We start from the raw sequence: 17,740 nt of genomic DNA, 5'->3' as shown, positions 1-17,740 counted from the left end.
GTTGGGACTGACAATAGCAGAGTGTTCTAACCACTGAAACATGGTACAAAGGCTATAGCTAAAACATGCAAGGTATTCAGGGAAAATATGTTCTGTGTTTTGACTTGTAATGAGCCTTCAAACTCATGAATCTATTCCTTAAACCATTCGGCCTTCATGGATTGTTTTTCATCTTCTCTGCTGTTCCTGAAGTCAGTCTGATGCCCTGATTTTGTAGACTTGCTAGACATTTGGGAATTAAAAATTAACGTATTAAAGTCAATGCGGATGGATAGATGGGTTAAGGTAAAAAGTATTTATAATTAAATATCTAAGGAGAAACCTTTCTGCTTAATTTATTGTTTTTGGTTGATTCTAGTTTATTTTCATATCTGTATACCAACCAGCTGATTCGCAAAAGGGGACCTCGTATAATAAACCACACTCTGAACACAGGGTGTGTGTAGCCCTCCTTTTGCCCTCCTTTGCAGTACAACCACTTAAATGTCATGCTGCTTTCACATGAAGCACTTCTTTAATTAACCTTTCACCCCTCTGACACACGGGCAGTCACTCTAAGAAAAGAGCTAGACGGGGCAGTGGATGAGAAATTAAGCGGAAAATTGGCGGAAAATGAAATGAACACCATGAATTATGTGCAGTCTTTTTGCATCAGTATCTTTAGGAAATTAGTGTACTGATTAGGAAATTCCGAGGTTGGAATTTAATAAGTAACCTTATCATTCTACTTCACTACATCTCAGAGGGAAATATAGTAAATGTTACTAGACTTCATTTAACTGACAGCTTTAGTTACTTTTCAAATTAAGATGTTTGCAGACGAAACTGCTGCTATTCCTTTGAATAATGTTTAGGATTGGAATTTATTTGTAATAATATTGAGGCTTGTGCTGTTGGTTGGACAAAACAAACATTGTGAAGGCATTACTTTGGGCCCTGGGTAATTAGGACACCATTTATCACTAGTTTCACTTTTCTTTTTTACAAACCCAATAATCAATCAATGAATTGAAAATAAGGAGCTGATTAATGAAAATGATTGATCATTAATTGTTCAAAATGACCCCCATTTCAACCAATTACCAAAGTAACATATCTTACATTAATGCATGAGTATCCTAATAATAATAATAATCAAATTAAATAACATATAATAGTTTAACAGCAACAGGGTACATTTTACTACTTTTAATACAACATTTTCATGATGACATACTTGTATTAAAGTAACATTCTCAATGAAGAACGTTTAGGTGTACTGTATGCTACTTTTAGGATATGAATACTTCTATCGTCCGCCATTGACATAAAACCTAAAGCACATAAATACCAAATGAATGTATTCAAGGAAACTTTTAAAGGAGATATATGGAGCTAGTATGTAGCACACCATAAATATGCCCTTCGTATTATAATCTACAAAGTTATCTTGACGTCTTAAGGTGCATACAAAATCTAGAATAATATGTTATCTGTAATAAAGATTGTATATGATGATAGCAATGTGTACTGTTTTATTTAAGTTCACATTACGCGAGTTTTTATTTTATTTTTATTCAGGCGACATCTGTAACTTCAACCTCACGGGTCTTCTTTTGGGTCCTTAACGTGGCATTAATAAACAAATATGGCGGCGAGGTTTTGAGCTTCACAGTTGATCCGTCTTTTGGAAGTTTAAAATGACTATTTCAGGTCAATAAGCAGAATATTTACTACATGCATAATTATTGCTGTATTACCTGCAGTATTTTAGGCGTGAAGCTGTGAAATGAGCGGCTGGGCCGGCTTTTCTGAGGAGGAGTTACGGAAGATGCAGCCGAAAGGTGACATCTCTTCCTGCTAATTATAGCCTTGGAAGTTAGCTTCTGACTCTAGCTTCCCCACTTGTTGACATGTTTTGAAATAAAACGTTACATTAAGTCTAAATCATTTTGTGACGTTTTTTCTGCTGCATGTGTTTCCAGACGCGATGGCCGCTGCGGCTGCCCGGGGACGAAAGCCGGCTCCAGCCAACCGGAGTCGACAGCAGATACAGCGGGAGAAGGCTCTTCAGATGGCCGCTCAAAAAAACTCGTCTCCTTGTCTCCCACCGGAGCAACAACTCACCAAACCGCCGCCGAGGGAAGAGCCTGACCCTCAGCCCACAGCCCCGGCAGCAGCAGCTCCGGCTGTCAGACAGGAGGTGCAGCCTAAACCAAGCGAGATAAAGCCGGCTCCAGAAGAGGAGATCCCGGCCGTCAAAGAGCTGGAGAAACAAGAGGTGGCACTGTTAGTATGTTTTCATTATTGTACCTACTGCTGGGATTTCACTCCATTTGGTTGACAATTTATTTTCCAGATAACAGTTTTTCCATCCCTTTCCTGTCCAGTGAAAACCATGTATCTACAGATATGTTGCTTTGAAATGTTTGTGATTAAGTTATACTACTTCTTAAGCCTAATATACAAGTTAAAAAGCCTCTTGGATCAGCTGTAAATGCATTGTCACTAAGCTGAAAACAGGGCTGTTTTTCTAACCTCACCTTATTTTTTATGAGATAATTGGTTCTTACAGGACAGTGACAAAGCTACAAACATATGATCCTATAGAATATGATGCATATGCATTGATGAAGATTAAACTACCCAACGATATTAAAGGAGTTTAAATTAGAACCCTATACACTTTACATCAGTAAAATGCAACGTGCACTTTAAGGCAGCAGTAATATTGATACTGATAGGATCATTTTACAGCACAATGACTCCTATTTTTTCTAATCACTACTTATGTGTAAGTTACTGTATATATGTTTTGGGGTTTCTACTGATGCTTTAAACTTTTATGTATCTACGTTATTTTTGAATAACCACCAATTTAACCTTTCTGCTGGATTCGAGGCAACTTGTATTTACTTTGCATCAAGCTGCCTTTGCATACTTGTTTTGAACTATTTCTGCCATAGGAGACCCAAACCTCCTTTCATGCTGTGGATTTAGTTTTTGTTGGGCATTTAAAAAATATAAATGCATTTTGGTGTGTTAATTTCTCTGTTTGATTACAGACGGGAAAAAACACGTCTGGAGCATCTGCAGCAAGAGCAAAAGCTAATCGAAGAGAGGAATAAGCGCAAGAAAGCTCTGCTGACAAAAACTATCGCTGAGAAGTAAGTCTGGATATCTTGTGGCACTGTAGTGTGCAACCTGTTTTCATGAAAGTAAGCCCAACATTAAGGCCAAATGAAGAAATATAAGAGTTTTGTATCTTCCACAGGTCCAAACAGACTCAGGCAGAGGCTGTGAAGCTGAAGAGGATCCAGAAGGAGCTCCAGGCCCTCGATGACATGGTGTCCAATGATATCGGCATCCTAAGAAGCCGGATAGAACAGGCCAGCTGGGAGTTCTCCAGTGCCAGGTAGAGAGAGACATCTTGTGATAATAACCAACTCTAGAAACTAAGCTAAGGTTGTGCACATGACAACAGCTACAGACTCAGGATCAGGAATCCAAATCAGAAAAATCCCCCAAATCTTCCCTGGCTGTAAGCTCCTATAGAGTCGTGAAGGAATGAGTCATAAAACCTGGAATTGAGTTGGCATATGTCGGTAAGATGCCTGAAATAAGTTCTGTAGTTAATACAAGATCAATAGATTTTCACATGTTGTTCTATGACATACAATGTGTCAGTAAATACCCCACTCATGAATGTCCAAAGCTTCTATGTAGCATCATAACAGCGATTGCTTACAATTGACCAAATGAGACTACTAAACGTCATCACAATGAACACTAGTCCGCCTTTAGTTTAGCAGCGGTGACGCAAAATCACATGAGTGATGGAGTTTGTTTATAGCCTCATGTTAGCATTTTTTCTTCTGCTGATTGCATTTACGTTTAAAAAAAAGAAGGCAGTGGTGTTAATATGTGGAGATTATCCTGCTGAACAAAACATGCAAGTATCATAAATGTTCTGCCATTCTGCCACGGATGTTATTTTCTACAATTTACTGAAATCTACTTTACTAATTTACTGAAATGGCCCTTGCAATGCTAACTACCGGGACGATCTACACAAATATGTAGTCACTGCAACACTTCATACAAGCCCTTATTTAAGTGTTAGAGAGATGTAGAAACAGGCATCTATCAAACTTCTTTAGTGTTTCAATTTGAGCCAAGAAAAGGGGGCCGCTCTATGGCCCCAGCCACACGAGGACGATAACGCAAACGGACCGCAATCGTTATCAAAAAGGTCTTCCGTCCACACGCAACAGGCACCAGAAACGTGTCCGTTCACACGAGACCGCTCGAAAGCGCTGGAGACGCTGTAGTACATATGCCAGGCCTGTAAGTGGCGCTGTACTCCTACCACAAAAGCAGCGAAGAAGACTTCACACGCATGGTTGCCATGGTTGCCCTTCTGTTTATTCTCCGCTGTGGACGCTCTGGCTCTTTGTCTCCCTCCCCGAGGCAAGCGTTTGCTCCTGCTGTAATTCTCTCTGGTAGTCCACCAGCAGATGACAAACACCCACCTCTCCGCCTCTTCCAAGGAACGAGGGGACCGTGCGGCAGAGTTTCAGTTAGATTTTCTTTCGCCGGTCAACATGTCCGTTAAAGTTTAAATCTTCCGGACAAAAATTTGAAAAGTGCCGGTCAGAGGTCTTCTTTGTTATTTATTGAGCTTTAAAACAAATTGATAACGACTCTATATAATAATATAATAATAAAAAACAGAGCCTCTCTTTTCCTCCCCTTCTTCTGACAGCCCAGCAGCTGATCTCTGAGCAGGAGGGGTGGGAGAGGCGGGGCGAGGCGGGGCTATTGCTTCAACGTCATCAGGAAATGATCGTATAGGTGTAAACACAGAGCCGTTTGCCCCCCCAGAGCGTTTCGTTTGCAGATCTACCCACCTTGGGACCCGTTATCGTTTTCTGCGTTTCCATGTCGGCCTCGTGTGGCCGAACCGTCTATCTGCTAGTGAACTGTAGCAGATACGACCGTTATCGTCCTCGTGTGGCCGGGGGCCTCATTTATAAAGGGATATACGCTCAAAAAATTGCGTACGCCAGTTTCTACGCAATGTTTGCGATTTATAAAATACTAACTTGACTGGAAAATGTGCGGTCCTCCACGCAAACTCTAACCCATGCGTACGCACTAAGCACACAAACGGGAGAGACGAGAAACTGCGACACCGTTGGCAGAAGGAAGAATGGAGAGAAATATGTGGAAATAATACCATAAATAAAATGTTACCTCATTTATCATATATGAAGAATTCATTTTCAAACATTGATTAAAGCCAATCTTAAAATGATTAAACAAACGCCTGTTTGCGACTCCTCAGTGCACACAAAAACATAACTTGGAGAAATAAATAAATACGGAAATGTTATTTTAAAATCACCTAAATGATGCGATAAGCAGGAGGACAGAATTACGTCTAAACTGACGCCGTTTTGCATTTCTATAGGTTGTAGATACGAGCATGGTTTTATATACTATCACGTTTAATCGTGTTTTATGCCGTTTGCCAAGACTTGATAAGTCGCTCGTAAAACACAGGAGGTATGGAAACTAAGAACACCATATGTGGTAAATTGTACAGCTAATATAACACAACACATTAGTTGTATTTCCTTTAACTGGTGGATTATGGATATATAGTTGCTGATCGACAGCTGGAACACAAACCACCAAATACAACAAAATAATTCAGATCCAGTCGTCATGACTCCACTCCGGAGGGATTCCCCGATCATTTCTTACAGTTTCTCATCAAGGGGGGGTCTCCTGTCCCCGGGACAAACACACTGCCTGAGGAAGGTTATGTGTATTTTTTTTGTCATTAACTTTTTTCGGACCACTTATTTATTTATTTTGGTGACGATCCGACCTCCATGCTGCTACTCTGGTTCAAACTGCATCCACCAAAACAATATGATTTATCTCGACCTCCCCACAATAACCAAAATCTGACACGGTGTGAGATGTCTTTTTTAGCTGTTCGGTCATCATTTCCTGCGATCTTCTTCATGCAGTCAGTCAAAATGAATGAATGAATGGGCGTTTCTTTGACTATTTATAGGCAAATATGGGCGTTACGTGAAGCCCGCAAAAGCTGCGCCGCATTTCGAGTCGATTGTGATTTATAAAGGGAAACAGGCGTATGAAGTGCCGGTACGCACTTCCCTCGCCGGTACGCAATGTTTTGTGAATCGGAAAATGTCGGATAATTTCTGTACCTATTTTTTTGCTTTGGACTACGTAAGCAACCTTCCCACGTGAATCCTACGCAAGGCGTTATAAATGAGGCCCCAGGGCTTATATGTAAAGTACTTACAATCCCAATTGCCCATTCACACTGTGATAGTGGCGCTCTTGCAGAATCATTGCATGTTAATTAGATGAGTCTCATAAAATGTTACCTTCTTTTTGTGGATGTCAAACGTTGGGGCAAATGGCTGGATTAATGTAGCACAGTATGGAGAATAAAATGCAGACAGACACATCATCAACTCACAATATTAATCTGCTTTCATATTTAAAAACATGTTTAAATGTGCTCAAACCTCAGATTCAAAACAACCGGCCCTGAATGCAACAAAACTTGTGTATTCTGCATGATTTCAGATTGTACTCTGATTGCTTGGGAGCTGCTGCAACATTTTGAAGCAAGCTGTCTTTAGTCTGTAACGCTCTAAATCAATTGGTTGACATGTCTGTTATGACCTGGCTCAAAAGGCCACAACAAAGTGGGAGACGCACCATATCAATGGTTAATAAAATATGTTTATTTAAGCAAACAATTCAAATTAACCAAATTAATCAAAGTGCAAAGTAAGTAAAGCATGAGGTGTGGACGTCAGTGGTATCAGTAGTGTAAATGCAGGGTGAGGGTTGCATGGACATGTATGTGTGAGGGTGTTGAGGTGCACAAAGTAAAGCAACTGAAGTAACTAATAGCATACTCGACAGAACCGGGTGCCTGTAGGAAAAAGCAGAGAGGAGCAGAGAGGCTTTAAGTAGCTGCAGGGCACCAGACCCAGGTGCCCTGAGTTACTGCAATCAAGGCTGGACACAGCACAGCCACACCCTCTCCAGATGAACCCACAGGGGCATCACATGTCTCATAGTGACACCTAGGACCAGTGTTTTGGATACATCATCAAAGCTTTCACTGTGTTTCTCTCACTATTCTGAACTCTCCTCAAGGACAGACCAGCATCACACAGTGTAGGGTCTAGGCTTAAGTAGCTGTAAAGAGAGCTGACACCCTGCCACTGTTTAATTTCATTTGCAAACTTTTATTGAGGAAGCGTCAACTTTACTTATTAAGTTTACTTCAACATGATGAAACATATGAGGTTTTGGGGTTTGCTAAAACACACTTCAACATGTGGACAGACGAGATGTCATACATAGTTGAACTGCCACCAAGTTCTCAGGATTTCTTTTCTTCTAAACACCATATTTTACAGTGATTTGAATTAAAACAATTAGCATATAATAAACTGGACTTCCACTGTTAATGCTGCCCCCTGCAGATGGATTCCAGTATTCCTGTATTCTTCCAACGCTTGTTATCCACATGTTCTCAAACACTGAAAAACAGCAGACTCTGATCCGATGATCTCGAGAGCCAACACACAGAGACTAATGAAACAGGATTAGAACTAAAACCCTGAATAAAAAGCTAAATGTAACTAACATAATTAGTTATTTATTTTACTCTTCTTGATCAGTGCGGCCTAAAAACTTTCGCTGCAGTCACAGAATGTGTAAAGTGTGATTAAAATATTGTTTGTTTTTTCTTCCAGCAATTACCCAGAGCCACTTTGTTTGACCTTGTAGCTGTGATTTCCTCATTCAGTCTCTTGTGTAGCCAGATTAGCTCAAAGTCATGAAACGCTCTTCATTACGGATGTTTGTATAATGGGAAGAGGACCTGACCTTCACACAGTCATCTCACTGGGTTGTGTTATGATTATGTTGATACAATCAATTATGTAGATTTCGCTGAGGTACAACATAAACCCCCCCTCCGAGGAGAAATGTTTGACATCATCTGTTTAGTTACTGCAGCGTGTCCAAACTGCATGTGACGTCCTGTTTCTCGCAATTAAATTGTTTCTGCATTCAGAGATCGTTGGAGGACTTATGGGGGTTTGTGCCAATACAATACCATAGTTTTATACAGAGACTCAAAACTATAAAGATCTTCTCTACATAACATATTTTGACATATCACAAAACAAAAGGCTCTCAAATGTTAGAATTGGAAAATTCTGAATCTGATCAAAGTCCAACTAGGTTGCTTAACACATCATCAATAAAATAATTCAATCTATACTTCAAAGAATATTGTTTGAAGCTGATGAGCTGTTTCTACAACAAACAGTCCAAAATGTAAATATATATTCAATGTGAAAAGGGATCTAAAACAGAAGACACAAATCGGACAAGAAGCTGGAACCAAAGTATACTAGGAATTGTTTTTCATGTTCAAACTAATCGGTTAAATTATATCAGCACAGCACCAAATTCTCCAAAATGTTTTTTTCCCAACATTACTTAGCCATGTCCTTAATATGTTTGCTGAATATTTTCTCTCAAACATATAGGAATCCTCGCTTTATTTCTGTCCATCTTTTACACTCACGTGGTTAAGTTTTCACATAAAGAAAGCATTAAAGGTGTGGTAGGTAAGTTTGAGAAACCGGCTCGAGATCGCTAGAATTTGAAAATACACAACCGGAGAAAAACTGCCACTTCCTTACAGAGCCCCTCCTCCAACACACACGAACGCGCACATGACCAATGAGGGCACGAGATAAATTTGTGCACAGATGGAAGGCTGACAGGCAGGTAGGCCATCCAGTTATTTTAGCCGGGCCGGCTAAAATGATTGGTCGTACTTTTTACAGTATTACAGCTTCCACAGATGACATTTTTTTTAATGGATTTTTTGTCAAAGCACTTAAGATATTCATTGCTATCGGGATGTTAAGAGCATTCCATGGAATATAACAAAAAGTGTATCTCAAGCCGGTTTCTCAAACTTACCTACCCCACCTTTAAGAGGAATATGTGACATGAGCACTGAAAAACTGAAGCTCCTCTCAGGGATTGATAAAAGTCTTACATTTTACATTTTAATTCATTATATGTAAAAGATAAATATCATGGACAATTCATCATTTAAATAAAAAGTTGTGCAGCCTTGTTCTATTTAACATTTCCTTTACATTTTCCCTCAGAAAGCGCTATGAGAAGGCGGAGGTGGAGTACGTGCAGAGCAAGCTGGACCTGCACAAGAAGACGGAGGTGAAGGAGCAGCTGACGGAGCACCTCTGCGCCATCATCCAGCAGAACGAGCTGCGCAAGGCCCACAAGCTGGAGGAGCTGATGCAGCAGCTGCACCTTCAGACCACCGAGGAAGAGCTGGAGAAGCAGAGAGAAGAGGAGAGAGGAGGCTGTGTGGAGACGCAGAAAAAAAAACAAGAAGAAAACGGCTCGCTGGAGAAACAGGAGGGAACGGTGCAATCGAGTGAGAACTGTAAACCCACAAAGGCGGAGGAGGAGGCTGTGAAGGAGGAGAAGGGAGGTGACGTCCAGCAGGAGCACCACCCGATGACTGAACCACCAAAGACCGAACAAGACTGTAAAAAACTGGAAAACGGTTTTCAGAGTGATATTGTGGCCTCCTGATGCCAAAAAAGACAGGAAATAGTGGGACTATTGCACAAACTGCACTGTAGGCATTCATTTAAAACACTAATACTACCACTTTTTCCACTGTATGCTGGATGTGGAACGCAATGATGTATCATCCAGACCAACATTTCTCCCAAAAATGACACTTTTACGCTACTAAATATTTGTGCGAAATACGTTTTGGTTCCTCATAGGGAGGCGCTCGGGGTGAATGGAACAGGGTTTCTGTCCTGCATCCATTGTCTTTATTTTATATTATGGCTTGAGTTTTGGTTATTACATTTAGAAAAATTAAGCACATCCTTTTTCAGTTATTCACTAAGATGACATTTTTATAGCAGCTTCACGTTTTGTCATATTTATCCCATATGGGCTAAAACAGTGAATCAGCAATCACAGATACTGTAATGTGGGCAGTCTGGCACGTCCATCAAAAGGCTTTTGTTTTTGCAGATTAGCAGTGTTTTACTACATCAAACAGCTGCTCAGATTAATAATCATGTGTACTGATGTTTTGATCATATAGTTACTGTTTTTAGTCGGCGTCTAATGGATTAGTTGATTGACGGAAAAATATTTGCCAATTATTTTAATAATTGTAAAAATGGCAGAAACAACTATTGCGTACCAATTATTGAGATGTCCTGCTTTTCTTTTATTTATATCATATTTATGTGAATATTTTTGGGTTTTGGATTGACTGAACAATACATTTAAAGACCTTTGAGGAACTGGGATAGATATTCTTCATCCTTTTCTGACATTTTATTTACCAAACTAATAATCAGAAGTTGTTTACGCCTATTTCTTTCATGGCTTGTATTTAGGCAACACTTGCGAACTTGGACGTCTTTTGTGGGGCAAATTATAGAACATTTTCAAAGGGCCCTCAGTGTGTGTACCTGCAGGGCCAGACAGAATCATATTCAGCTGCTGAGTAATTTGGAGTATCTTGCAACCATTATCCTCAATCGGTTTGCTTTTTATGTCTTCCAAAAGAAAGAAATCTCTTCTTCTAAACATGTGGTTTTACATCACATGTGAATCATCTCTGTGAGCACAGGTTGTACTCCGAAGTTCTTGGTCGTTGTGGGCGACAGTGAAAGATGGGTCCCGTTTACTTCCTGGAGAGTCTCAGTTTCACGCAGATGGGAAGGAGGTATGAATCCATTTTTATTCCAAACATAAACCCTTCTGTCTCATGTGTTGTAGATGAACATGTTAGGCCGGCGCGGGCTCGTGTTTCACAAAGCTAATTCTGGTCTTGTCAGTGCAGTGGAGGAGCAGCGGGCCTCCTGAAGGGTAAGATGATATCTGCTAATGTATGTACAGATGCTTTCAGCTGCATGGGATTCTGAAGTTTACTTTCTCTGGCTGCACAATGTGTCGAAAATAATATATATGATAATAATCTGATGTTAAACTTCAAATATGTGGGCCTGAGTGCCTGATTGTAAGCATTTAAAGTGATTTAAATGGGGTAAATATTTAAAAAAGGTGATATTTTACTAAAATAAATTCTTTCAAAAAGTATGTTTTTCTTGTATTTTGTGCTCATTTTAGATAATGACTTATCAGGACTGAAGCTCCTGGAAGGTATTTAACACGGGGAGCACTTTGGGACTCTCATCGCTTTTGCAAGTGGTTTTTTAAAGTGCAGTAAGTGTTTCTGTAAAGCGCTTTGAGATTTTACAGCGCTCCGGTCACATCTGGCCGTCTGAAGGGAGAGGCAGTAAAAGCAGCCTTTTTAATTAGTCGGGAGGTAGAAGCTCGGAGAGGGAGAGTGACCACCGTCCTCTCTGTCCCAGCCCCAAGGTCAACGTTTGAAGTCCCCCGCAGCAGATTTAGGATCAGGTTCAGCCAAATTATAATCAGATAAATAGGACTGAATTATGTCATACCAAAACACACTGTAGGAATGTAATGAAATAGATTTACTTGAGTTACTTTAGTGTTTCCTTTTATACTACATTAGCCTACACATCTTCTCCACTAGATTTACTTGCAGATTTAAACTCTTCTCAATAATGAAGATGCTTTAATGTCCTGATGCTAGCAGCAATACATCCATACCAAGAGATTGAAGTCCTCAATTGAAGTTTTCCCTTAAAAGGTGAAAATCTTAATTTTTCATAAATGTTCAGCAGAAACGTACATTATTCTTTCAGATATGCAATCATCTATCAATTAGATTTAGATATGTTTTAAACATTTTTTCTCTTTATTTCTTTCAAGAAAAGCAAGTTATAGATTTTTCATTACTTCATAAAGTTGGATTCCATCAGTAATACACATTTTAAAATGCCTCTTGATGCATCAATAATCATTTTTTTTTAAAGAGAATAGAATTAATAAAGCGAAACAAAGAATAAAAACGTCTTATGCACAATGGCCCTTTTCAGATTGTTAAATGCTCTGCTGTTGAGTAACATTTTGATGTTTAATTAGTGGAGTAGATGTAGAAAAGCAACACAAACGAAGCTTCTTTACATTTTCACATGATCCTATACCCACTGCTTCATTTTAAAATGGGAATAATGATAATTGTCAGAACTCCTTTGAGGGGGGCCCTTTGAAAAGAAAGTGTGCTCTGGATTATGACAAGAGAAAAATGAGAAGATACAGGCTGCTGAGATTAGGGCATCCAGTCGGGCTCCAAACTGCAGAAATGGTTTATAGAAATACATTTCCATTGGGGAGAAGTGTGTTTCTGTGCGTGTGTGTGTGTTGGGCCGGACTTCAGAGAGCGGAGGGTTTATAAAGTAAAGTGTGATTTATGTGGCGCTGGCGTCCCCCGACAGGTCGAGAGAGACTCTGAAACCCGAGAAGTTCGAGAGCCATAGAAAAAAATAACCCAAATCAAGTTTTCCTGAAAACCTCAACCATCTGGAGCCTTCACCTTTATATCAACTGAACTCTGAACCCACTGTCGGTACAGCCATGAAGACACAGAAAAACTGTGACAATAAATACTGTAAGGAGGCCCACTATCGGAAAGTAGTCCCATGCCCCTCTTTTATTTGTTATGGCAATCAACACAATCTACATTTAGCTGCTCTATTATTAACGTTTTCTAATTTCTACGTTTGATTTAAACCTTCACTGCTGTAGCCGAATTAAGGATACATCCCATAAAAACCCATCGATGTTCTCAAAATAGATTATTTTGCGCAATGATATGAAAATTAGACTCTTTCTAAGTAAAAATAAAGAAAGTTTAACCTAATTTGGCTTAGTGACACGGCTGCTTAAATATATAATTGGAACAAATTCGATACATATGCGAATTAATGTGTATTATGAGAGGAAAACAAACTAAAATATATATCAATAATTAAGAAAAATGTGTGGTTTGGAAAATATTTGTTCATTAGGCTACTTTATATTTAAAATGAACCACACCTTAACCTAACGAATAAACGAACCAAACCCTCAAAGAAATGAACCCACTAATGAACTGATTGTGTATTTTGGTTAAATGTTTGCGGTGTTAAACGTTTTTTTTTCCGCGGGCTTTGGGGTTTTGTAATAATGAGAGAGAGTTCGGCTGAATTAATTTCACACGGCCTTGCTGTGTAAACCCTCCGTGTTGTTTTAATCAGGAGCAGATTGGCTGTTTTATGTCGGGACGCCACAGACCGTTTACAGTTTCAGCAGGGCAGCGCGAGCCGCCTGCAACAATGGAAACAACAGCAGAACAAAACGTGTCGTAAAATATAAAGAGGGGACACAGATAGCTCGTATAAGTAGGGCTACGTTTACTCACAATTAAACGCAATTACTGGCGGTGTAGTATTTATATATTTTTTGCTAGGCTACACCACATTTATCTGACAGCTGGAGTTCATTTGCAGATCATATCATAAAACAAAGCAGTTTTTTCAACAAAAAAACGTTTTCTGGTTTATTTCAGCTCGATCCCAAAGATGCATTGATCTCTGGCATAATGTGGAGAGTTGTATTTCTGTCAGGCCAGAGGAGCACGTGATCCGTCAGCCTAATTGGATGCGCGGGAATAGATGGAAGATAAAGGTTGTTTTTAAGCGCAGGTAAAATATCAATTATTTTACGGGTTTTTACCTTAATTTGGGGGATTTATTGATGCAACACATTCGTCAATTATTTTGCAATTATAACATCTAATTTAACAAGGCACTAAGTGGAATTAAATTAAGAACCTTTACCTTTACCTTTTTTTCGTTGAAAATGTCAGAATCGGAATCAGCTTCATTACCACATAGATTTAGACATACTGAATTTCTTCTATATATTAAAGATAATTCAGGGTAGGTTAAGGTAGCCTGTAAGATAAGAGATAATGGAGGAGGGACATTTACAACAGCAATCATAAATAAAGAAACAAATAATTAACAAAACTAGTCTACAGTACATTACCTTACCAATATTACCCAAGTGACATAGCAGCCTTAGGTAAAAGTAGCAATAGCATACAATATATAAAAAACACCCATTACAAGTCATAGTTCTGCATCCAAAGCTTACTTAGTACAAAATCAGCAAAAATGTACATTTCATTTCATTTCAATTTCAAACCTTTATTTATCCAGGTGTATCCCATTGAGATCATTGATCTCTTTTTCAAGGGAGACCTGCTCAAATATTAAAAGTAAAAATATGTATAATGCACAATAGACATTTCCCGTTTTTTTCATTCCTGTGTCCTTCATATTTTCATATACTTTATATAGGCCTATAGTTCAAAGTAAAACAATCTAATGAACATAAACAACTAATCACATGTTCTGTGTGTAAAATCTGCAAATCTTACTACAGATGTGATAGTTTCCCTCTAAAAGGGGAGGACATTTAAGTGTAGCATAAAATAAATACTCAAGAAGAAGACACTTTGATTAGGCCTTAATGAACTTAGTAATATTCCACCACTAGGCAGCAAATCTAAACATAACTTTACATTGGTGTTCAGTTATTATTACTTTTTTATTCTTTTTTTTTTTTTCATTACCCTATATTCTTGAAATGAATATATGTGTGAACGCAGGATGGTTAAAGGGATTATCTTTTTTGTTGCAATTCCAATGATTGTTAATTACATGATATAAGTTGTTTTGTTTGTTCAGGTTTGTTGTGTTTATGTGTGTGGATCCGAGGTAGAATAGCCAATGCTCATGCTAGTACTAATGGGGATCCTTATAAAGACATACAAATATCCTTTATATGATGTGAAAAGTAAGGGATGTGAGTACTTCCTGCGTGTTTAACAAAACCGGCCAGCTAACATTTGTTCTGCTGCATTGTTATGTGACCCAGCTCCAGCGCCTCTGGATCTGTAATCAGCTCAGAGTGTGTGAGTGGGATCTGCTGAGAGGAGTCCCGGTGCAGCTCTGCAATCAGCCAGCAGCCAGGGGAGCGTGTCTGCAACATGTGCTCCTGCACAGGATGTGGAGAGTCAACAAGGAGGCCATTTACTCCCAATTAGGGAAATAAAACAGGACAGGGGCCAAAGCGCTGCTCCAATCAGCACCAGGGGTCAGTGGACAGCGGCGGCGGCAGGGTGGCGACATCCTCACCTTCATCACCTTCAACATCATCGTCCTCCTCAGCCCGGGGCCAGACCTGCACTGAGGGACTGAGCTGATGCAGGACCAGCTGAGAAAGGAAGCACATTAACACCATGAAGGTATGTTATTTCACTTTGATTGACAGGTCTGGTATGGGAAGTTTTTAAATCCAAATTATTACTTCAGTGTACACACACCCAACCCTAAACCACACACACAAGTAAAAGTAATCTAGTGCATTTAAAACATAACCTAAAGAGAAGTATTAGCATAATGTTATATACGAGAATCAACACTGAGTTTAAAAGCATGTAAGCCGCATTTTAATTATTGCATACTTAATTTAACTACTTTATATGGTGCTTTACTCTATTTCTGCTCCTTTAAAAGTCACACAAACAACTATGAAACATCAATATGTTTGCATTCCTGTTATATCTAAAGCCATTCACTGTTTTTGTAAGGGTTACTTGTTAAATAGTGAGGTTAAATGTTACTGTTTATGAATATTTTGCTATGGTATTTTGAGAGATTAGCAACAATTATTCTATTGGTCAATAATAAGTATCAGAAATCCTTGATTCGTCCCACAGTGGAGATATTTAGGCTACAGTGTTTCAGCCAGGAGCCAGTACAGACAAAATGCACACATATTTAGTAGAGTACAGGGGTAACATTAAATAAAGAGGAAAACACATCTTAAAGAAAAAGAAAACACATGGAACGAAATGTGTTCCAAAAGACATCGAACGAAAAATAATATCATTATAAAGCAGTATTTAAAAATTAAGTGAACATATAAAAAGCAATGGTATCTCAGATAGCAGCCAGTGACAACTTTAACAGTGTGTAAAAGTGTATATTGCACATAGCACAGTCATCTCAACAATGGTATCGAGTACTAAAAGCATTAATAAAGTAGTATTACATAAATACTATACATTATATATTGCACACAGTGTTTTTGCACAACAGAGTTGTTATAGTCAGTTGTGTGCGATGATCCACCATGAGCCGTAGTCTGACTGCTGCAGGAAGTCATTCCTATTGATGAATTGCTTTTAAAAATAGGCTTTAAAAATGTTCAGATATTCTATATAATGTTAAATCTGTTCTGCTTTTAGTTTGAATTATTTATTGCTTGCTACATGTTTTTTTATATCAGAGCATTTAAACGTTATGACCACCACCAACCAGCCCTATAGATAAGAAAACACCTATATTTATAATACATTTCTGCACATTATACATATTTATTTATAGCTGACACCCTAACTTTTCATGTTATGCTTGTTGGAATATTATAACATGAGTAATGCATGACAAATACCCCCCACATCCTTGTGAAATGTCATATAAGTAGGCCTGTAATTGCTTTTTTCAATCATCCGGATTTCACTCACTGCAATGCAATAACCCTAATCCTACACACTGCATAAAGACACTGTGTATTCACCTGCCTGCTGAATTCACCTCATTAAGATTTACGCCGGCCCCCGAGGGTCAGCAGGTTTTTGTGGGTTCACCGTTCAGTTACCACCCACGGTGTCCCCGAGCCGGACCAGACTAACCCCTGGTACGGACCCTCATTATCCCGGTTCAGCCTCTCAGCCCTGACATGAGTTAAAGTGTGCAGTTTCATGACTCTGTGTGATCATTTCAAACTCAGGAAACCAATTTAATGAAGCTCTGCATTCATTTATGATCATCCACTTTTCTGGCCATGTTGATACTGTATCAGAAGATTTATGTGACACACTCTATCGTAGTGAAATGTGAGCCCAGGGCCCGCCTGTCAGACTCGTACTGTGTGTCTGAGTGAGGCTGTGTCAGTGATGAAACACTTGGAGACTTGGATGAAGTGTTGCTTCAGATTTAGGGATTAAATACACTCCTACTTTGTGTTGCGAAAGAAAATGACAGAAAAGAGGTTGTCAAAGTTTGGCTGCAGACAAAAATTCCCAGGACGCAAAGTGACACTCACATGGTTCAATTAGGCTGAACACAAAGGTGCTAATATTCTGTTGGTGTCATCGAACATGGGCCCATTTTATTCTTCACAATATTAATTAACTATGGGTTAAATCAGTAAAAATTACAAATAAATTATAGATCCTGTATGTGTGTGTAAAGACTGAAATGATGCTGTTTGACAGGTGAAAATATATTGAACTCTCTGTTTTATGATAACCAGAGCAACGAAAAGAAAGAAGGAAATCAGCAGTGTTGAAGAAGTTTTGCAAGACTCAAACAATGAAAATAATATTTAGTTTACAGGTAACAAAAAAGATATTTCCCTATTCATACTCAGGGTTACTGAATTCCTCCGAGACAACTCTGTGATGGTTGGCTGCATAAACAAAATGTGAAGTCTTCAGAAGTTCCCGATGACTAAAATGATCATAAAATCTTGACAGCTCACAATTCTGTTACATTTTACAGTTAACCTCTGAATTTTTATATGTCCATATCATGCAATAACGGATTCTTAATAATTGATTCTG

At 38.9% G+C, this 17,740-nt stretch overlaps 1 protein-coding gene across 1 annotated transcript; it reads left to right on the top strand.

Annotated features, from left to right (window-relative positions):
• Positions 1–1,631: 1,631 nt before the first annotated feature.
• gorab (golgin, rab6-interacting) lies at positions 1,632–11,227 on the top strand. The gene is made up of 5 exons (XM_034147332.1): positions 1,632–1,823; positions 1,965–2,268; positions 3,045–3,146; positions 3,254–3,394; positions 9,240–11,227. Exons 1-5 carry the CDS (start codon positions 1,769–1,771, stop codon positions 9,688–9,690), a joined length of 1,053 nt encoding a protein of 350 aa, XP_034003223.1. The 5' UTR covers positions 1,632–1,768; the 3' UTR covers positions 9,691–11,227.
• The last annotated feature ends 6,513 nt before the right edge of the window (positions 11,228–17,740 follow it).

This window comes from Trematomus bernacchii, unplaced genomic scaffold (genome assembly GCF_902827165.1).
Source record: "Trematomus bernacchii unplaced genomic scaffold, fTreBer1.1, whole genome shotgun sequence".
Taxonomy (NCBI): domain Eukaryota; kingdom Metazoa; phylum Chordata; class Actinopteri; order Perciformes; family Nototheniidae; genus Trematomus; species Trematomus bernacchii.
The sequence above is the reverse complement of the archived record's forward strand: the minus strand, read 5'-3'. Positions and strand labels throughout refer to the sequence as shown.